Source organism: Temnothorax curvispinosus, unplaced genomic scaffold, assembly GCF_003070985.1.
Source record: "Temnothorax curvispinosus isolate PA1 unplaced genomic scaffold, ASM307098v1 QBEX01016902.1, whole genome shotgun sequence".
Classification (NCBI taxonomy): Eukaryota; Metazoa; Arthropoda; class Insecta; order Hymenoptera; family Formicidae; genus Temnothorax; species Temnothorax curvispinosus.
In genome coordinates, this window is record NW_020226682.1 from 24,291 (window position 1) to 44,915 (window position 20,625).

The 20,625-nt window shown below is 39.1% G+C and overlaps 5 protein-coding genes across 9 annotated transcripts; 2 read left to right on the forward strand and 3 right to left on the reverse strand.

Annotated features, from left to right (window-relative positions):
• Positions 1–354: 354 nt before the first annotated feature.
• On the reverse strand, positions 355–2,289 carry LOC112467115 (WD repeat-containing protein 74). The gene is made up of 7 exons (XM_025035595.1): positions 2,152–2,289; positions 1,911–2,061; positions 1,513–1,608; positions 1,111–1,420; positions 915–1,012; positions 591–792; positions 355–515 (listed from the first exon to the last, which is right to left on the reverse strand). Exons 1-7 carry the CDS (start codon positions 2,204–2,206, stop codon positions 429–431), a joined length of 999 nt encoding a protein of 332 aa, XP_024891363.1. The 5' UTR covers positions 2,207–2,289; the 3' UTR covers positions 355–428.
• Positions 2,290–2,433: 144 nt separating this feature from the next.
• LOC112467114 (D-glucuronyl C5-epimerase B) lies at positions 2,434–6,029 on the forward strand. 2 transcript variants are annotated; one of them, XM_025035593.1, is made up of 7 exons: positions 2,434–2,634; positions 3,163–3,495; positions 3,615–3,747; positions 3,874–4,002; positions 4,079–4,792; positions 4,884–5,098; positions 5,419–6,029. In XM_025035593.1, the coding sequence occupies exons 3-7, from the start codon at positions 3,622–3,624 to the stop codon at positions 5,948–5,950; spliced, it is 1,716 nt and encodes a 571-aa protein (XP_024891361.1). In that variant the 5' UTR covers positions 2,434–2,634; positions 3,163–3,495; positions 3,615–3,621; the 3' UTR covers positions 5,951–6,029. The 2 variants fall into 2 exon arrangements, with proteins under 2 accessions (XP_024891361.1, XP_024891362.1); XM_025035594.1 differs by having other exon boundaries at positions 2,436–2,634; positions 4,884–5,071.
• Positions 6,030–7,081: 1,052 nt separating this feature from the next.
• LOC112467112 (neurogenic locus notch homolog protein 1) lies at positions 7,082–10,488 on the reverse strand. Of its 2 annotated transcripts, none has more exons than XM_025035590.1 (7): positions 10,039–10,488; positions 9,405–9,531; positions 9,188–9,316; positions 8,856–9,029; positions 8,243–8,496; positions 7,883–8,105; positions 7,082–7,748 (listed from the first exon to the last, which is right to left on the reverse strand). In XM_025035590.1, the coding sequence occupies exons 2-7, from the start codon at positions 9,505–9,507 to the stop codon at positions 7,378–7,380; spliced, it is 1,254 nt and encodes a 417-aa protein (XP_024891358.1). In that variant the 5' UTR covers positions 9,508–9,531; positions 10,039–10,488; the 3' UTR covers positions 7,082–7,377. The 2 variants fall into 2 exon arrangements, with proteins under 2 accessions (XP_024891358.1, XP_024891356.1); XM_025035588.1 differs by having other exon boundaries at positions 10,023–10,487.
• A 958-nt stretch (positions 10,489–11,446) lies between these two features.
• LOC112467113 (polyadenylate-binding protein-interacting protein 1) lies at positions 11,447–15,443 on the reverse strand. 2 transcript variants are annotated; one of them, XM_025035592.1, is made up of 9 exons: positions 14,871–15,443; positions 13,839–14,001; positions 13,600–13,760; positions 13,332–13,505; positions 13,039–13,230; positions 12,777–12,904; positions 12,478–12,703; positions 12,011–12,399; positions 11,447–11,920 (listed from the first exon to the last, which is right to left on the reverse strand). In XM_025035592.1, exons 2-9 carry the CDS (start codon positions 13,987–13,989, stop codon positions 11,836–11,838), a joined length of 1,506 nt encoding a protein of 501 aa, XP_024891360.1. In that variant the 5' UTR covers positions 13,990–14,001; positions 14,871–15,443; the 3' UTR covers positions 11,447–11,835. The 2 variants fall into 2 exon arrangements, with proteins under 2 accessions (XP_024891360.1, XP_024891359.1); XM_025035591.1 differs by having other exon boundaries at positions 13,332–13,529; positions 14,871–15,440.
• Positions 15,444–17,014: 1,571 nt separating this feature from the next.
• On the forward strand, positions 17,015–20,290 carry LOC112467116 (DNA-binding protein Ets97D). 2 transcript variants are annotated; one of them, XM_025035596.1, is made up of 6 exons: positions 17,015–17,210; positions 17,313–17,613; positions 18,049–18,199; positions 18,269–18,345; positions 18,681–18,915; positions 19,030–20,290. In XM_025035596.1, the coding sequence occupies exons 1-6, from the start codon at positions 17,173–17,175 to the stop codon at positions 19,545–19,547; spliced, it is 1,320 nt and encodes a 439-aa protein (XP_024891364.1). In that variant the 5' UTR covers positions 17,015–17,172; the 3' UTR covers positions 19,548–20,290. The 2 variants fall into 2 exon arrangements, with proteins under 2 accessions (XP_024891364.1, XP_024891365.1); XM_025035597.1 differs by having other exon boundaries at positions 17,155–17,244.
• Positions 20,291–20,625: the final 335 nt, after the last annotated feature.

Genomic DNA, 20,625 nt, shown 5'->3' on the forward strand with positions numbered 1-20,625 from the left:
GCTTCTAGATACTTAACACCATAGTTTTTTCTGATCACAAAACTTTGTCAAGAAAAATAAACGACCTAGGCAGAAATGACGCGTCTCAAATGATAAATTGCAGGATTGATAATACCGAAGAAATGTGAGGAAACTGAAGAAAAGTAGAAAGTTACAGCAAACTTTTACACTATACGTCCTTAAGAAATTGTCTAACATATTTTTATTCATATAAAACATTTTATTCATAAATAGTTATTTGTGTAACAAGTGAGGTAAGATGAAAATTCCCGGGTGCGTAAACTCCGCACCCGGGAATTTTCATCTTTACACACGACTTACACTCCCTATTTTATGTTGCAAGTGCCTGGAAAGTGGTCTATCACGCACCCGTAGCGTGCGTAATGGGGCACTTTCCATGCACTTGTTGCATAAACATAATTAATATTCTAAGCCTCCGTGCCATCCTCATATCCTCTTTCTATAGTGGTATCCGATCTCATTATTAGACACGTTAATCTCGATGTTAAATAAATCTGCAACGATAAAATGAATTAGACATTTACTTCAAACGCCGTGATATTTCGGAAAACTAGAAGTCAGGACTTTACCCCTTTGAGAATTTCTTTCGTATCGATATTGTGCATCCGCAAATATCTATCGAAACTGGTACTCGCGACGTACGGATTGGTCGTACTACAACTTATTCCAGTTATACCACCGATGAATTCTTTGTACGTGTTTAATACGGTGCCTGTCTTTCTCAGATCGATGAGATTCATCCTACCCATATTTGAGCCAACTATAATGTGTCTTTAACATAAAGATACGACGAAATGAAATAATATTATGGTACATAAATGCATTAGAGTTATAGTATTTTAAATGACGTTTTAAAGCATCCAAATAGCTTTATACGCGTGCACCAGTCTTACCTTTCTTTGGGCGGGGTAGTTAAGCTGGTCCAAGTGTCATCCGGCGCCATCATTTTCACCACAGGACGTCTTTGGGCGCGTGGATCGAACAGGTGTATCTTTGACATTTATACATGGATCAGTTGTACGATTGTACGTTTCACGATTGTAAAAAATGCGTAAGACTAATTTCACAAAGGAAAAAATTGATTCTTACATGCCCGTTCCTACTGACTGAGACTATCTGTTGGGTTCCCGGCAAGAAACTCACGTCCGATGTCCAAACGGGTCTCTTTAAATTCAACCAGTCGTGTGGAAGATCCTTTTCAACGAATACCAGCTTTTGCTTCTCCAGGTTGTACAATTTCACTTTGTTTTCATTACCTCCGGTCGCTATCAAGTTCGTGTGCACACGCGAGTGGCACATACTGGTCAAGTTCTTTCCGGCGTTCACCAATTCCTGTCCTTTTCCACTGGCGGATGACCACAGGCTTACTATCCCGGATTCGACCGATGTCAAGACAAGCCTGAGATAAAATCGTAGACCGCTTTTATTAAGCAACATCGATGTGCGCACTAGCATGTGGAACGCGCTCGTTTCGCGTCAAGATCATTTTACCCGTTGTATCGCGATATTCCGATGATGGATCCGCTGCCCATGTTGCAAGAAAACGTATGTGTGAGTATTCCGCTGTCCGCGTCAAAGATCTTCACCCTGTAAGAAATTGATGCAATTATCACCAATTGCATTTATCATATAAAAATCATACTTTGTTAGTTTTAATATATGAAGATCACAATTTGACATATAACATTATTATAAAAACCATATTTTATCGCTAAATGAGAGAGTCAAGAGATGACTCGACGAGTCGAGTTTCGTGTTTACATTTAACCAGCGTTTGCTTCTCTCATATTTCATTGTACGAAACGATATTTTTGTCACACAAAATCATATCTGTTCTCGCGGTGGAGGTAAAAGAAGCTTTCTACGCCGTTAAAAATGTAGAACGTCACCTTCTCTCTGCCTTGCCGCAGGCAACCAGAATCTCCCCTTCGTCGTCGTCGCCCCACGCGATCCTGCTCACCCGGTCGTCCTTCGTCATAAGCGACAGGTTCAGCAAATTCTTTACTCTGGTCTCCTTCTTCGTCGCTCCGACTTTTATTCCTACAATTTACATTTCGCGGATTACATAACCTACAAATTGACACGCGACATCGCGGAACGGAGCTACACACAAGATCCGCGCGGGATTACCTTTGACGGCGCCGGTCGTCGCGCCCACGAAAATGTCGAATTTTTTCCGACTCATGGTTGACGGGCTGTAAATCTTCTCTTTTCGTCGCACCCGGACGATGTATCCGTACACCACCTCTCGCCACCGGAGAAGCAGTCCCTAATCACTCCCCAACCCAATACAAATGCACGTGTCCACGTGCCGAAGCCGTCGACCGTCAAAGGGACGTGCGCACGCGCACCGAGAGGAGCGACCGACGACCGAGGGTACCCCCGAGAGTACGCCACTTGCTCCCCGGAACTCGCAATCATATGTTGCAACCGCGATACCGCGAACTGCGGCACCGTTGGGCTGCGTAGTGCGTCGCGCACTGTCCCAGGAGGGACGGGCTGACGGGATCCTCAACGGAGCGAGGCAGAACGAGGACGTTGAGACTCGCGGGTTGCACAGCTTAGGAAGACTCACATGGACCTGCACGAAGCGCCTTCCTCGTCCGATCGCCGGTAATCGCCGATCAACGACCCGAGGCTTCGCGGAAACGCGGAAGGTCTCGGGGTGCCTTTGACCCTAATTCCGACAAACTTAATTGTCGATTAACTCGTCGATACTTGTACTATTTTGTCAATATGGATAGAATTAATTTTAACACAGTGGGTGTGATAAGATTAGGCGACGAATTGTGTAGTTGGAACTCTTTCCTCGAGCAATTAGTCACTGATTAATCTAGTCAAGGTCGTACAAGTACGAGCTGTTTGTTTTTTAGAAGCCAGATTAGTCAATTTTACTGTTTGTAAATTTTTCTGTTTCTATACTGAGTTCGCAATCTCTTCAATTTTCCCTGCTTTTTGTTGTGGAGTCGATCAACTTGCCTTCTGAGAGGCTTAATCATTGTCAGATTTAGCAGGGACATATATTTATACATATTTGAATATAATGATTTTCTTTCATTTATTATATGTGCACTTGGAATTGATTTCAGTCACCCACCACAGTTGCAGAAAGTATATCTCACTACTGATGTAATTTTGCAGCCATTCGGTCTCCGTGCGGCGATGACGGCCGCGAGGAAATGTTTCCATGCATCACACGCTGCGCTTCGGAGGTGCAGCTGCAGGCAGGTGGCTTAGCTATCGAAAGACTTGGCGAATTGACGGCGAAAGCTCGACGCTTGACGCGAGTTTATTAGGCATCCAAGAGGATGTTTGTTGTATCTTATCTGAAGTCTCACCGTCGGTAGGCGACAGCTGATTGATATTCATGTGTCCGGAGAAACAATCTCCAGGAAGGATGAGATGGCGTGGACCTTGAAGGCTCTTTAAAGATGAAATTGTAAGATGACGAACCGCTCGTGACATCCGTGTCGCGTAAGTTTACTACGTTAATTTTAAACATTAGATTTTAATCGATGACTATGTCACATCTGTTGTCATGTATGATTCGATTGGAATATTTATGCGTGTGATCGTTTATCTGTTATCGATAGGTTTTGTATGATGATGCGATTGAACTTCAAGACAACCCTGCTTGTATTGGTTGTCGCGGCACTGACCTTTTTACTCGTTTCATGGAACAATTGTGGAAGTCTGTTGTTCCAAACGACAAAGTATCAACATAAGGCAAGATAGACTATATGACTTATATCTACATTGTTATGTAATAGCGAGAGAGTGAGATTTGAACATATTAATTCACATTAACTCCGAGATAGTGCATATTTTTATACGTCATATGTTTCAATACAGGATCGTTTGAATACAGAATCGGGATACCAAGAGATAGATTGTCATATAAACGGCGATTACTCTGTAGGATGTCGCAAGGAAGGCGACGAAGTATACATACCGTTTTCATTTATCCATAAATATTTTGAGGTCAGTTGAGCCGATGCTGTCGTTAGATCATATTATGCCATAGGTATTACAATAACTTTCATGTACAATATTTTAGATTTATGGAAAACTAGCCACTTACGACGGTCTGGAGAGATTCGAATGGCTGCATAGTTATTCAAAGTTTGTAAATCCCAAGGGAAAGTATGACCCCCGAGGCGTATTCATGACCTTCGAAAATTACAACGTCGAAGTCAGGGATAGAGTTAAATGTATCAGCGGCACCGACGGTGTGCCGATATCGACGCAATGGGAGAGCCAGGGATATTATTATCCCACGCAAATTGCTCAATTTGGATTATCGCATTACAGTAAGAACCTAACCGAGCCCGAGCCACACAGGAAGATCATTGAGGATTCCGATAAAGTTAAGCAGAACTGGAACGTTCCTCAAGGATCGGTTATGAACAGAGTGTACGACAAGCAAGCTAATAGTTACGTCCTAAAGTTCGCTACGCCGGAAACGAGCACGTCGGGGATTTCCTTGAACTTGGATCACGTGTTAGACTTTGTATTGAAATGGGATCTTAATATTAAAGACAATGGAAGTGTCACGGTTACGTTACAGTCGAGGGAGAAGAAAGAGCTGTACTACCTTCACTATGTTACCAACAATATAGTACTGTATAATTATAACAATCATGTACACTATGGAATCGGGCAAGCTAATCATCAATGGAGACGTCTTACTAGAGATCTCGTAGTTGACCTACAAAAAGGTCTTTATTTGAATGATAAAAGTAGGAAGAAATTGCCCCGGTCCAAATTAAAGGTAAACGGCCGTTCAAACGATAACTTCATACGAGTATCTTGGAGAATTATTTTTTGAAAAAATTTTAAAATACAAATCATGCACGTTTTAGGTAGTTAAAATTACCTTATACGGCTCCGGTATGATTGACAATATGACATTATCGACTAGTGAGCACATGGAGCAATTTTATGATGCGGCAAGATGGTTTGTCGCTAATCAGAACATCACCTCTGGTGGCTGGCCGAATCCTGTCAGGAGAAAAGTAGCACCTGGAATGGCTATACTTGAACCTGGATGGTATCGTTATGGCACATATATATACAGGTGACCCTCGAGTAACACGGTATTTGAATTGCACGGTAAAAAATTGTGACAACCCTACTTTTTAAAAGTTTTTTTTTTTTTATAATCCCTTGGAACCAAATGCCCAATTTTATATGGATCTGGAGTCTTGAGTTGCACGGTTTTCAGTAGCACGGAACGCGATCTCCAAAATTGTATGTAAAAGTCTCGAATAACACGATTTTCAATAACATGGAACCAATTGATCGTGTTATTCGAGGGTTACCTGTACATGTAACGGAATGGAATGGAACAAAGTTAACTCGTGGAGCTGATTTTACAAGAGAAAAATATGGTTACAGGTATTCCAGTATGGGCCAAGGTCACGCGATATCAGTGCTAGCACGAGCATATTATCATTCCGGCGAGGCGAAATACTTACAGGCCGCTATCAGAGGCTTGCGACCTTTCAGACTGACATCCGCTAAAGGAGGGGTGGCTGCGCTGTTCCTAGGCAAATATGTCTGGTACGAGGAATATCCCACTACCCCCTCTTCTTTTATTCTCAATGGTTTTATTTATTCGCTTATCGGACTCTACGATCTGAAAAGCATAGCGACGGGTAAGGACGCGGAGGAAGCGACTAGACTCTTTAATCAGGGTATGATATCGTTGAAGAACATGTTAACGTTATACGATACTGGTTCAGGTACGACGTACGATCTACGTCATTTTACATTAAAGACAGCACCTAACTTAGCCAGGTGGGATTATCATTCTACTCACATTAATCAACTTCTTCTTCTCAATTCTATAGACAACGATCCTATTTTTATTACGACCGCGGAACGATGGATCGGTTATATGAATGGCAAAAGAGCGGCGCATAATTAACCACGTATTTAAATAATATTCCATTCCCCTTTGTATTTTTATTATACTTATTTATTTAAATCATTTTCATTGTTTTATTTTTTTATACTGCGGGCTCATTTTATATATTCATTCAAAAATATATATCTTAATCTCTTCTTTCACTTGATTGAAAGAAATATTTTTTCGTATAAATTTTCATTTTATACGAGTGATAATTGTAGTGATAACTGCGTTATTGAATATAATAGGCGAAAAAGTACGAGCGTATATGAGATCGAAAATTACCTACGATTTGTTAATATTATAGAAGGCTAAGATAATTGTAATAATAGGAGAGATCTATGTTCTTAATATACAGGATGATTTTTAGTTATATGTTGATATATATAATATATAATATAATTTTAATTATTTCAATTATTCAATATACATATTAATGAGATATGATATATTTATTTTTCATTTATTATACTTTTATATAGATAACGAAATTGCCACTGTATATGTCTATGACTGACTATTTTTTCGTTTATTATTATGTGAAGTCTGAAAGGACGTATCATAATAAGTATAGATATCTTAAAGTATAATTTTAAATGAAATAATATACTTATAATAAATGATATGCTAATACACACTATTGATATATAATTAAAAATCATCATGTATACACTTGTAAATAAGATATTTCTGAAGAACCCCCTTGAACACTTGAACGTTGAACGTCCGTTTCAACATTAATAATTCGCATAATGGTGCTGCCAATAATTATAATTAATATTTATATAGCGTGATTCTTTTTTAACAGTCACGGCATATTGTATAATTATACATAATATTTAAGAGAAGATTGTAATCATTTATTTTTTAATAGCGGCAAGTGATTTTTCGTAAATTTCTCAACTAGTTTTATAACTATGAATTTGCACTCCTTACTAAATATATAAATAATGTTAAATTATTCAATAAACATTATTGTTTAACCAGATAATGTATTTTGAATCTTCATAAGTAACATTACAACGTTACATCTGTTTCTTTCTTTCTCATTGCTATGAGACTAAGGGTCTATCCAGACAAACTTGCGTATAGCTGCATGTGGAATAAAAATAAAATAGGCAGGAAAAAATGTATCTTGATACTGCGGCATAAATCGTATTATACTTTTATTTTTATTAAGGATCGAAATTAGATTTGCGACCAGCCGCAGCTTATAAAACATACAGAACACTTTGCGTGATATCTATGGTGAACACGATTTGGAAGACATTATCAGCGTAGCGTTACAAAAATATATATTACTCTGTTACACGACCTGCGTAAGGAATAGGCGGTATATTTGTTCGTGAAAGTTTGTTGTCGAATAGAAATTGGAATAGAAATTAAAACGCGGTATTAAAACGTTGAGTATTTGAAACGTGGGATCGGTTCGATTTTGCGCGTGACTAGTGGTAACGGTAACGGTAGGCGCGGCCGTAATTGTACACCGATTTACTCTCGATCGGATTACAGGTGTACAGGGCATCGCCTCTGGTCCCCTGCGGGCACGTACAGACCGCGATGTGACGTCGGGGCGTGCACGTGGCACTCGAGCCACATTCGTGGCCGGTGCATGGGTTCCTGCACGTGAAATCGATACACGCCCGATTGTCGGGGCATTCATTGTCGGTGAAGCACTCCCCGCGCTGACAGCTCGTCAAGGCGTTACCGATGTAGCCGGTAGGACACGTGCACACCGGCCTCTCCTTCCCGGTATTGTCGTGGCCCGGCGTGCAAACCGCGTTAACGCCGCAGGGATTCGGCTCGCAGAGATCGCCTGAAAATAGAGATACGATTTTGAGATAATTGTCTCCGTCTTCTTCTTGAATTCGTCAGGAATTAAACTGACGAGCCACAAGATGAATACGACTCTGGCTAATTATAACGATCGTTATATCGATCTCCACTTACGCGGTTCGAACAGTCTGCAGCTGACGAAAGGATTGCCGGTCATGTGTTTCGGACAACTGCAAACGGGAGTGATGCCGCGTAGGTTGCAGTCGGCGTGTACGCCGCATACGCCGTCGCAGGGATTCACGCATTTCTGATAGAGGCAGGCAGGCTTGTGCGTCGGGCATTCGGAGTGGGCGGTGCACTCCGGTCGACACGCGACGAGCGGGTTTCCTAGCCATGTCTAGAACACGGAACAAACAGATTGATTCCCACACGTCGCTTCGTTTCGTCACCGTCGTTCGGAACGCTTAGTCAGACTTGTATCCTTATAAAAAGAAAACCCATAAATTTTCCATGGACAAAGCGGAGGCGTCTTACTTTCGGGCAGCTACATTGCGCACGATGATTGACGACCTCGCACTCCGCGTTCTCGCCGCACTTGCACGGGCTCTCGCATCTGTACGACGACGAGCAGGCGAGGTGCGGAGGACACTCGCCGTCGCTCTCGCACTCGTGACGACATCCGGCCAAGGGTGAGCCTCTGTAACCCGGTAGACACGTGCAGACCGGTATCTCGTTGATCACCTCGCACTGGGTATTCACCCCACACGGACTCGGCTTACAAGCGGCTTCTACATTCATCGAATATTTTTGATAACTTGTAACACATTTTCAATAGTAAAAAGAAATAAGAGGGAGGTCTATGAATTATTATTTACATTTAAACAAGAGAGAAAGAGAGATAGGAATATCTAAAAGACGTAAAAGACGACTAAAAAGCATCAGAAGCAACGTAGGAAGTTCAGGGCCAATAAACGAGAAATCGAGAGATGATAAATTCAAAACGGTTTAACAACTCTTAAATATACGCAGAACGTTTCGAAGTCTTACACAGTCTTCTTCAAAGCATCAGGAACATTAGGAAAATCTTTAAACGTCTGTCTTTTAGACATTCCTGGTTGTCTAGATTAAACGGCGAGGTTTTACGTACGGGGGTCAGCGACTTGACAACCCGAGAACGGATCTCCGACGTGGCCTGGTATACACTCGCAGGTACCTATGTGATTTCTGGTCAAACAGTTCGCATTTACTCCACACAGTCCCACGCAGGGATCGACGCACCTATTGCTCGTGCACACCCTGTTGTACGGGCAATCTTCGTTGACTGAAACGCGACGAGGATGCTAATTAGCGTGCACTAATTTGTGGAAACTCAAGAACTGCCGCATCAGGTGTATAATTCCGATTCGACTTAATTCGACTTAATTAACAAGAGTTTGCTCTTCTAGGAATTACATAATGATCGCGGATCGTTTTACTCACTTATGCATTCGACTCGTACGCACCGCGCGAGCGGGTCTCCCATATGTAGATTCAAGCACGAGCACACCGGCCGTCCCTCGCTCATCGTACATCTCGCGTTGACGCCGCACGTGTAGCTGTCGCAACCGCCTGCGGAAGACGAGGGTCGGATGATTCAGCGAGCACGCTTCGGTTTTTTTTTTTTTTTGCGTAATAACGAAGCACACAGAGAACTTACCAGACGCGAGTACTCGCGACTGAACGTACTGGACGTAGTGGCTGCCGTCCACCACCGTGCTGAACAGAAGCAGGAGCAAGGCTGCGGCTTGCGAGTACAACATTTTGCCACTGTGCTGATACAAGATCTATCGAAAAGCCGATGAAATTTATGAATCTATGTAATTTATCTATGTATCTATCGAAAAAATGATGAAATTCTGGCGATACAGGCCGGCGATGGGCTTCTTCTCCACTTAAGACGTCTTCCAAACACCTTCAAAACTTTCCGAATAGACGTCTAAAAGTTAACGTGCGTTTTGCACAGCACTTTAATTTTTATCTTTAATTTTTATTCGCACTTGACATCTCTTGAGATATATATTCGCTTTCTTGCAATTGGAGATGAGTAAAAGATTATTTTAGTTACTTGAATTAGAGAAAGAGGCGATTCGCGTTATCAGTCATCGCGACTGGGAAAAACATCTTCGCTCAGAATCTTCGAGTATAAACATCCACATTCGTACAATACAAATAGGAAATAATGAGCAACAGATAATGAGCAACGATGATGCAGGTAACGCGAGCAATGAATAATGCATGAATCAGCTTTATCTGAATAACTAGATCAAAAATTTACCCGAATTAATGCCCACCTCTGCTTGCAACTTCGTGCTCGATCGGCGCGAGGAAGACTAAACGGCGTACTACCCGCGATCGCGACGATCTCGCGTAGATGACGCGAGGACGATCCCACAGCCCCACCATCCGCGACCTTCGGTCCCCTCTTCGAACTTCACCCACGCACGGCCCTGATTATATTCCTCAAGGTATTCGATAAATTTCGCCTACGTTTTTATGACGCGTTTAATTCCGTTTTTTTCATTCCTTTTTTTTTTCAATGTAATTGATGAGCATTACGTGCGCGCGAGACGGGTTTCCCATGGCTGAACGCGATCGGAGCACGCACGCAATTATATCCGTCCATTCCGACTCTAGAATCACACGACGGACCGTAATGATATTCCATATTCGCGTGCGGTACAATACGGTCGGTCAAAACAAGCAGGTATGAGTAATCCACGCTGCAGCTTCGTATGCGGAGTTCCGCGACGACGGAACCCTTTCGCGCCAAAAATGGATCTTCGCGGACGTACGCTCGATCCCGCTGCTAACGGAGCGCAGTCGGAGTAAATCCGGTATATCTCGGCTTGCTCATTCAGCTTGCAGATCGCAGTTTCCGTAGCGTGCTCCTCTCGTCACGCTTCTTAGAATATGCTAATCTACAACAAAAGTACAAGATAAAAAAAAAAGTAGAAATGTACGTCGCGTATGCAAATAAAATATGGTAATGCGCCAGTATCATCACGCCGCCCGAGTGATCGCACGGTCCCGTTTTTATATTGTCGTTTCTGCGAACGGAAACGGACTCGGCTCGATGTCGCAATCTCGAAACGAGAAACATAATTATTCGCATATTTGTAAATTCTTTTATCTGTTTTCCTGGTAGTTATCAATGTAAAAAGGCGATTCGGTAAATGCCAATTTATTCTGGAAGCTGGCCTATAAGACGCTTTTGCGTAAATATTTATCGAAAAACTCGATTCCATTTGTAAAGCAGAAGACATTTTTGTAAAGAAGTGTTCTGCAGTGGTCAAGAAAATCGAATGGAATTAATAAATTAGCGTTATAAACTTTCCAAGTATACAAGCAATAATTATACAAAACTCGTGTTATATATTTAGGAAACTTCGTACAAATACATATACGTTTATAACTTTAAATAAATGCAAAATACACATATATTTGCCATATGGAACACATATCTATTTACAGGGTTGTCCATCAGAAGTAGAACGCTTAAATAAAGTTCCTTTCGAGTTATAAAAAAACATGCGCCGATTTAGTTTTTAGCCGTTTTTTTAATCATAAAGCCTTTAATTATTAGAACATTAAAATAATTTTACACTTTGGAATCTTAGCTAAAATATATGATAGGGACAATATATCCTTAAAAATTTTAAAAATATAATTTAAAAAAAAAAAAAATTTTTCTGCATTATATTTTTTTTTTTTCGAATATATACTTTGTCCTCAATACCTTTTTCGCGTCAAATGCAATGGATTTATTCAAGCATTCCATTTCAAAGTGAACCACTCTGCATGCTACATACACATGTCGATATTACTATTTATGTACATGGCGGATCTTTATAAATTTAAAATTGCTCGTGTTTGGTGCATTTTTGTCCGATAGCTCGATGGCGTACGCAATGGCTTTGTCCTACCTTTAGTGATACAGATATGATATTTAATGTCATGTAGTTGAATCCAATCTCTATCTCTTTGAAAATCATAAAACCTTTAAACAAGATATTTGCATTTATAGCGAGATATTTGAGCCAGAGTATAATCTTGTTCGTGCGTGAATGTGTTTCACTTCATCTTCAATTTTATTTGCACTTGGAATCTCTTAAGAACTCTTCGTAAGCAGTCGCAATTTCATCGTCGTAATTATCATCTTCTTCTTCGGACGTCCTGTAACAAACACAAGAATTTTTGTTAAAATTATTTTTTTAAGTATTACCTATCTTACTGTGAAAGTACAAATATGAAATTATAACGTACCCTTCGTCTAAATCTGCTTTCGCATGTGCATCAAGAAAGTCACTTTCCTCCGCGGTCAGAATCTGGCCGTCAGGACCGTACATGACCGGTTGGTTCAGTTGTAATTTCTGCGATACCGGATGCTGTATCTTCAACGGTACAGAATTATAATTAGACGTGCGCAACTGGTCAGACTGTCGCTGCACGTCGTTAAATAATGAATTGCTCGTCCCAGACGAATCACAACTGGTACTTCTTCCCCAATCCTTTCGTAATTCGTGAACGCTGTTCACCATATTTCCTACGTGCGTATCAACCTGCCCGTTATTTACAAGCTCCGTTAGCGCCCGCATCATATTTTCCATGTCTTTACTTCTGCTCTTATCCTTCTCCAACACGTGGCCCGCCAGCTATGCGTTATATCAAGTAAGGCAATTAGAATACAGATAAAAATTGTAGAATTACTATTTCTGTTATCTACGACTTACTTTAAGCGCCTGGCATATATATTTGACAGAGGTCGACGCTGGTCTTTGCAGTACCCTAGTAATAAACGATACTAATAGTTCCCCTAAAGTGAAAGCATAAGATTCATCCATCTGAGCGACCAACTCTGCTAAAAACAATATCAATCCATTACACTTCCGTTGGTCCCGTTTCTCTTCGGGCTGTTTAAGCCATTCGGATTCGAGTAATCCAGTCTCCCATTTACATCTAACAATAACAATATCGCAGATGTATATAAATCGTACAATTTCGATTATGTGTCATATGCATTTGGACTTACTGGAAGCACAACAAGTCCCTGAATAGATCTTTGGAAAACGTGTACAGCTCTTTGGAATCTTCTAAGCTGGTATCGAAATATTTACACAATCGAGCTCCATTATATCGAAAATTACTTTCTGCAATAGACTTAAATAATATAAAGTTAGTAACGCGTACTGCAGAGAATAAAATGATGAACCACTTGCAAATAAACCGAGTCATGTACAAAATTACAATGACATACGAGTATGTATTCGCAGATGAAAGAGAAACTTTTATACCCATTCGATTATGGTTGTCACAACCATCTGCAGACAGCGCATGTTCCCACTCAATCTAAGCTTATCCATGAATGGTGGAACTAGATTTGTGAACTCGGCAGGATTCATAATTAAAATGTTGATAATGTTGTTGAGATGTTCATAGGTTTCAAAGTTGTAAGCTTCTTCCTTTTCATTCTGCTGCTTCTCCTCCTAATTCGAATATTATTGATATACAATATATATAAATGTTGCGTACAATGTAGCTTCCTATGAATAAAGAGAGATCAGGCTTTTACCTTGCCACTACTTACATCATCCTGATCGTATCTATAATCATTGTAATTTCCTATGTCCAAGTCTTGTATATTGCACTGTTGCTCCAGAGCATCTTCAAGACTACTGTCATCCCGAAACAACGGAGGTACAGACTCTTTTGGTGGTTCTTCACGAGCTCTTGTGATTCTGTCTTGTACGGATCTTGAAGTCTTTGGATATTGGTGAGTAGGTTGCTATCAGCAGATTATTCATGATCAAAGTAACCAATATAGTGAAGATCCAATCAGAATATAAATTACTTACGGAAGACAGATATACGTTGGGCTCTGATGGGGGAGACTGCGACGAATGGGACTGAAGAAGCATAGATCTTGGAACAAATTCTGCAGCTTGCGGCGATAGTGCGAATTTCTTTTCTTCCTGACTATGTTGCGACGTCACTGGAGACGTCGAAGAGTCAGATCCTGTGTACAAATAGTTTTATTTTAAACCTGACGGCCGACAAGCTTGTGCAAATGTGTTGCGACTAAAACAATGCTAACTTGTACTGGATTGACTAGCGGTTGATGCGCCGTGTGGTCGCCTGAGTCCTCCACTGTTTTCCTGCATCCAAATGCGATGGCCACGGCCCACACTGTGTTTCATGATCTTCTCATCCCTGCCAGTCTCCCTATCCCCTCCGAAAGAATCCATTTTCTACGCAAACTGTTGATCGAGAAGATTAGATACATCAGGACCAGTTTTGATGTTCAACAACATTCTTAAACATATTGTACTTTTTTATGGTTTATAATTTAGATGAGAATTTTATATTGCTTTTCACGAAAAGTTAAAGAGAGAATAAAAAGTACAATAAATTGGATCGTTAAGCTGTATTAGTATGCTTTAAAAGTTATTACATTACGAGTCAGATAAAAGTGTTTGTATGTAAATATATTACATTGTAGTTACATTGTCCAGCAGAAATTGTGCTATAATTTTTACAAATTCGCATATACTGGTCTTTAATCCTTTGCACTATTATGTCGAGCTAGACTCTACGTAACGCTGCACGAATCTAATCAGCAAACTATATTTTTTTGAGATAAATTTCTGATTCTCTCATAGGTCTGTTTGTGTTGCTTACATTGTTTGCACTTGGAATTTTCACTTTCTCTCTCTCTCTTTCTCTCCAATGTTCAAATATATATTTTGTTTTACGTGCAAGAAATTTTACGGATTTCAAGCAACACAAACAAACCTAATGCCAAGACGAGACTTGGATTTTTGCTCATTTGTGAAAAAACGATTTGGACCGAAAAGAGATAAGTTACGCAAGTACCCGGGGTACCGGGTGAGCAAAGAGAATTTTAATTTAGAATAACCACGTTCTGTCGATTCCACGATGCCCGCAGGGATGCTTCACGCCGTGTCAACGACATTTATCGGGTCTTCCACTTATTGAAACAAGTAACAAAGATAACGGTAGGTCGACTCAACGTCGCTGCGCCTCATTACGAGAGATATAACATCGAAATCGCAACACGGTTGCCTTAAATCGTTCATCGACATTACACACATCCAATAAGGAATACCTTTGGAATACAGGTTCACACAGATCGCTCGTCGAATCACGAGAGGATAAGCACAGCCCGTTTACGGTCCGTTAACTTCCAGCCGGCGAGAAAGCGCAAGAGATTCGCGAGAGCCGGTTACATACAGGCATCGCACGCGCGAACCCCATCGGCTACGTGTGTCGCGCAGCCTCGCCTCGCCGTCATTTCTTATCGTTCGCGTCCGACGTCGAACAGCGCCGAGCGGCGCGAAATAAACGCTTCTTCTGCTTCTTCCTTGGCACCCGCCCCTACAACCGGACTAACTGGAGTACTGGAGACACCGGAGTCGAGAGATGGTGTCGGATACGGCGAGCATCAGAAACTTTAGCGGTGTCCAATGTCGGATGATGCAACACTAACCCAAGTCTGAATACTCTGAATTGCGAGAAATAAAGTCGGAAATCGATTGTGGAAAATTTAACTCTTCACGTGCGTTCTGTAATGTATGTATGTACACTGAGTACTGATAGTACAGAGAATCTATAGTTCACGTGACATATGATATAGGGTTGCATCGTACATTGTCAGCACCAGCACATTTTAGAACGCATTTAGGTTGTGTATATATATCTCCTATTATCCAATAGCGAGCTATAATTAGAGACCACCAACTGTAAATAAATATTTGTCAGATTGAATCATTAAACATATTTTTGGAATTTTAGATAGTGCAATCTCTTTACCGATCAGGTTCTTCTGTTTATCGATTCGACAATCTTATTTGTAATGTAAATGAAATAAGAAAAATAAAATTAAAATTTTTAAAAGAGCTATGAAGTATTATTTATTTTACCTTTATATTACCCTTTCTTTCTTCCTTTCTTCTCTCTTTCTATATTTATATTCTTTTCATTATATTGATTTTCTAAACACATGAAGACTCATTTTCAAAACTTTTAAAGCTTGCGATCTAACGTCTTGAAAGTATAGAATATTCCCCTGGATATACAGAAAATTTTTGAGAATTGCAATTCTTTATGTTGATAAAATTTTTAAAAATTGACAAAATTTTGTATGTTAATAAAATTTTTGGAAATTGACAAAATACTTTGTCAATAAAATTTAAAAAAATTGACAAAATTTTTGAACCTGACAAAATTCTTTATGTTGATAAAATTTTTGGAAATTGACAAATTTCTTTGTTGATACAATTTTTAAAAATTGACAAAATTTTTTATGTTGATAAAATTTTTGGAAATTGACAAAATTCTTTGTTAATAAAATTTTAAAAAATTGACAAAATTTTTTGTTAATGAAATTTTTGGAAATTGACAAAATTGTTGATAAAATTTTTGGAAATTGATAAAATTCTCGGAAACTGAGAAAATTCTTGGAATTTTAGATGGTGCAACCTTTTTATCGATTATGTTATGATAATTTATAAACTTTCACTAATTTAGATTTTCTCAAAATTTGAAATAGTAGAAATTCTCGGTAATCCTGCATTCTTGGGTATGGAGGAATATTTATATACATGACAAGTGTTTTGTATCATATCAATACACGTTTTATTATTTTTTTTTATATTACAAAATGTATGTACAATATTGCCAATGATACATACATACATATATACATACGTATACATACATACATCTTTTGCCAACGTGCATATCGCTTTAATAATTAAAAAAAAATCCAACATTCGTACGGCCAATAAGAATCGCCATCTCGCTTCTTTGTTCGCAAATGCTTCGCATCTTATCGCGAGTGGCACTCCAATCGGATTAGGATCCGTGAAAGGCATCTTATCATTTTTTACAACATGATTCATGATCTTTCCGTCCATGACGTAAGAAAACAGGTGTTTTCTTATTATTATTTCTTATTATTATTATTATTTCTTATTATTATTATTTCACGTAAGAAAACTTTAGTCCAAGGATGCGCAGTAGCATCATTTTCTTTGACCAATCAGAAACTGGTCCGAAATCTAGTCCGAAGTCCGAGAGTCCGAGATGCGAGAAGGAACATGGATCCTCCCACAGTAGAAGACTGCAGATATGTTACATTTGAATGTGGCGCGATGTTCCGGACCAAAATTTGATTGGCTGGTGTATTCTTCGGCTGCCATTATATGCGCAATGCTACACAAGTCTTCTTACATCATATTCATGATTTATGTTTCCGTCCGCACTCCGCACTGCGCACTCCGCAAGTGTATGTGCGAATCATCTGGAAGCGTCCGAGGGGTGTTTATTGCTGACGCGGACGGTTCTTTCTTCGAAAAGTGGTTGGGAATATTAGCCTAAATTGCAAGTCACCCACGTGTTCGGTTAACATGGATCTGGAGGAGCGTCGGAAAAGTTCTGAGAAAAGGTTAACGATATAGTTAATTTCCTCGCCTTATTAGGTATAACCTAGTCTGCAAATCCGCACACTCCGTTCTGTGGTATTTATCTCGCTCTGTTTCTCGTTCAGCTTCGACACCGACGACGATTCCGAGTACGCTATGATACGGCAGATAAAGATGGAGCCGGAAACGATGTTCTCAGCATCCGAGGATGATATTATGGCTCAGCTGCAACAGGACAGTTCCGATTTGGAGGTCGAGCCTAACTTCACGTTGGAGGGCTCCCTGAACGGCGATTACTCCAATGACGGCGTGTTGATGCAACACATGGACATTAGGGAGCCTTTGTCCACGTTAAGGAGCCTTTTGGAAGACAGGCTCAGCATAGATTTAAAGAATTACTCGTTTTGGTTACAAAACGCGCAGATGGTAAGCGACAAGATATTTGTGCGGAATGTTCCACTTCCGTGACAACCGCTAAATGGCAAATTCTTGAGTCTGCTCTTATTTCGAGATGAAAACCTTAATATCGAAATGCCGGCTCTCACGGAAGGTCTAGGACATCCTATGGTCTAATAGAATTCAGTTGGAGGTATTGGTGCGCACTGGTGCACATTAAAGCCGTCGTACACAAATCAACATAATGATGCGTATAATATAAACGTATTGAATCGTGAAAAGCCTCAATGTTTATTGTGCTATTTCATAAAACGTGTATTCGGCATTTTATCAAAAATATTTGCATTTTACTTCTGGATTAGATCGGTGTACAACGTTGATATGTACCAATGCGCGCTAGTGCGTCCAACCGAATTTGCTATGACTTTATTTAAGCCTGAAACTCATGTGTGTTTGTCGCAACAGCTGGAAAGCCATAAGAATTTGGTCGATCAATGCGTCCAAGGAGAAGGGCTGGTTCAGATTAACGTACAAATAAAGCCGATGCAAAAACGTATCAATATAGTGGACGTTCTTAAACCAGCAGATGATTACATCGAAGTTGTGGAAAATAATTGTATGTATTAATGACTATACGTTTGTTCTCGGTTTAACTGTGATAGATAATATTTTTATTGTGATGCAGCACCGGTGTCTACCGCTCAGGAAAACAAACGGAACGTCATAAAGTGGATGATAGATGCGCAGTATAAAAAGGAGCAGGTAATTAAAATGCTGATTTATTTTGTAATTGAAATTTTTATATATGAAACATACATCTTATATGATTAGTGTTTTATTTTGTAAATCAGGACGATGTAGAAGAAATATGATTTTGTTTGCTTTATTCATACAAGATATTTTTATTTTTTATGGACAATAACTTCAGCGATTTGAAAAATGTACTATTGCTTCAGAAACAAGTAGATGTGTGTTTATACAAACTTTTTCAATTACCGTCCTGAATTTATCTCTGAAATTATGACCATATAAAACGGAACGTCCTAAAAAATGATTTTCTAAAAAAATGCATATATATTTCTTCGGGGGAAAAAAAGGAACGATTGAAAATACCAAATGATCCAAGAGACTGGTCAGAAGCACATGTGAAACATTGGCTGCAATGGGCTGTTAGACAATTTAACTTAGTATCGTTACGTTTGGTTGATTGGAATATAACTGGAGCGCAATTATGTAACCTTACACTGGAGGAGTTTCATGCAAAAGTGCCTCTTGATCCAGGAGACGTGTTTTGGACACATTTCGAACTTCTCAGGAAATGCAAATTCGTTGGTATGTTTGTAAGAAATATAGTATTTACACAGTCTCCACTAAAGATATCTGATAAATTCAAATCAATGTTGGATTTTATTTTATTTATTCGACGATTATACTGTTTGCTTGCAGCTGTTGTACAAAAAGATGCATCGGATTCACCCAACGAAGGTATTATAGAGAAGTCCATTAAAGCACGAAGTCAGAAAGTAACGAAACCGAAATCTACGGTAAATCAGCAGGCGCGTTTAGTTAATGTGCCATTGGAGAATGTCGATCCGGCTTCGATCACTATTGCCAGTTCTAGTCGAACCGTTAATAGCGGTCAGATACAGCTGTGGCAATTTTTGTTAGAATTATTAACGGACAAGGAATATAGAAGCGCGATTCAGTGGGTAGGGACTGAAGGAGAATTCAAGCTTAATCAGCCGGAGGCAGTGGCGCAATTGTGGGGAGCCCGCAAAAATAAGCCGTCGATGAATTATGAGAAACTAAGCAGAGCTCTTCGGTATTATTACGACGGCGACATGATTTCTAAAGTTCATGGCAAACGATTTGTCTACAAATTCGTTTGTGACTTAAAACAGTTGTTGGGTTACTCAGCGGCAGAGCTGAGTAAACTTGTTGAGGAAGGAAGACGATATTTCTGATGAAACCATATTTTTGATTACTACTAATAATAAAATAGATTTCATTGTGAGCTTCTGTTACTTCTGTTGCGCGTTGTCATTATTTTATATTGTATAATTATTTCTATTTTAAATATCATATATACGGAAAAGCTCTACAGATGCATATTACTAGAATATACATAGTACAATATAGTAAAATTTCTTATCAGGATACAATCAGATCTTTTGAGATAATCTTTTATTGATTGGATATCGTGTGCGTTATTTTTTCATTAGCTGAATTTCTTTGCATTCTTTTTCCAAATGAATAAGGGACTTTGCAAGTAACGTCACATCGTAAACAAATTACCAAATATAATTTACTGACGGTTACATAAAAATAGATTTTGAGTTTAAATTAGAAGTATTCATTAGATTTTGTAGTGTATATAAGTGTGCGTGAATTATAATCTAATATTAAAACAACTCGAAGATTATGTTGATGATTATTTAATATCAGTTTTATGTATCATGGATTTACATGCAGATTTTTATGAGCTACTTATGTATCATTATGGACTTAAGTACGGATAATATTGTATATATTTTCCCGTTTTTGTATAAAAATATACAAATATTCGATAGGTTCAATTTCGATTATGACCAAGAACTTAAAGAAATGTATTATATAGTTTTCATGCTAGATATCGCGTCGATTTAAGGAACTTTGTATATACGAGAAAAACAGTTATATAATACAGTTGTTGAATATATTTCATTAATATTGATATATTTTTTTATCATAGAGATAAATGTGTTAACACTCTAAGGGCCGGTTGTTCCAACCTATTGGTAAACTAACTAATAGTTAAATCATATATGTGTCTTTGTTTTTCCTTTAAATAAAAAAAGGATAGACATGATTTAACTATTAGTTAGTTTATCAATAAATTGGAACAACCGGCCCTAAGTGTTAAAATTTCAAGGCCATCGAAAAAGTATAAATATTTTATAAAATGCACTTTGATAAATGATGTGAAGACGATGTTGTAAACTAAAGTTGTCGAATAAACGATTTGCCTTGCAAAGAATTGCAATATGTAGTTGGTACATCTTT

Bases quoted from the DNA above. Each gene is read 5' to 3' on its own strand.
- LOC112467115 (XM_025035595.1), bottom strand. From the start codon at position 2,206: ATGAGTCGGAAAAAATTCGACATTTTCGTGGGCGCGACGACCGGCGCC. The intron at 2,062-2,151 runs GTAATCCCGCGC...TGTAAATTGTAG, and splicing joins GACGACCGGCGCCGTCAAAG to GAATAAAAGTCGGAGCGACG. The intron at 516-590 runs GTAAAGTCCTGA...TTATCGTTGCAG, and splicing joins CGAAAGAAATTCTCAAAGGG to ATTTATTTAACATCGAGATT.
- LOC112467114 (XM_025035593.1), top strand. From the start codon at position 3,622: ATGATGATGCGATTGAACTTCAAGACAACCCTGCTTGTATTGGTTGTC. The intron at 3,748-3,873 runs GCAAGATAGACT...GTTTCAATACAG, and splicing joins CGACAAAGTATCAACATAAG to GATCGTTTGAATACAGAATC. The intron at 4,003-4,078 runs GTCAGTTGAGCC...ACAATATTTTAG, and splicing joins TTATCCATAAATATTTTGAG to ATTTATGGAAAACTAGCCAC.
- LOC112467112 (XM_025035590.1), bottom strand. From the start codon at position 9,507: ATGTTGTACTCGCAAGCCGCAGCCTTGCTCCTGCTTCTGTTCAGCACG. The intron at 9,317-9,404 runs GTAAGTTCTCTG...CGTCTTCCGCAG, and splicing joins GTCGCGAGTACTCGCGTCTG to GCGGTTGCGACAGCTACACG. The intron at 9,030-9,187 runs GTGAGTAAAACG...GTCGCGTTTCAG, and splicing joins CGTACGAGTCGAATGCATAA to TCAACGAAGATTGCCCGTAC.
- LOC112467113 (XM_025035591.1), bottom strand. From the start codon at position 13,989: ATGGATTCTTTCGGAGGGGATAGGGAGACTGGCAGGGATGAGAAGATC. The intron at 12,704-12,776 runs GTAAGTCCAAAT...TGTTATTGTTAG, and splicing joins AGGGACTTGTTGTGCTTCCA to ATGTAAATGGGAGACTGGAT. The intron at 11,921-12,010 runs GTACGTTATAAT...TGTTTGTTACAG, and splicing joins AAAGCAGATTTAGACGAAGG to GACGTCCGAAGAAGAAGATG.
- LOC112467116 (XM_025035596.1), top strand. From the start codon at position 17,173: ATGGATCTGGAGGAGCGTCGGAAAAGTTCTGAGAAAAG. The intron at 17,614-18,048 runs GTAAGCGACAAG...TTGTCGCAACAG, and splicing joins GGTTACAAAACGCGCAGATG to CTGGAAAGCCATAAGAATTT. The intron at 18,200-18,268 runs GTATGTATTAAT...ATTGTGATGCAG, and splicing joins CGAAGTTGTGGAAAATAATT to CACCGGTGTCTACCGCTCAG.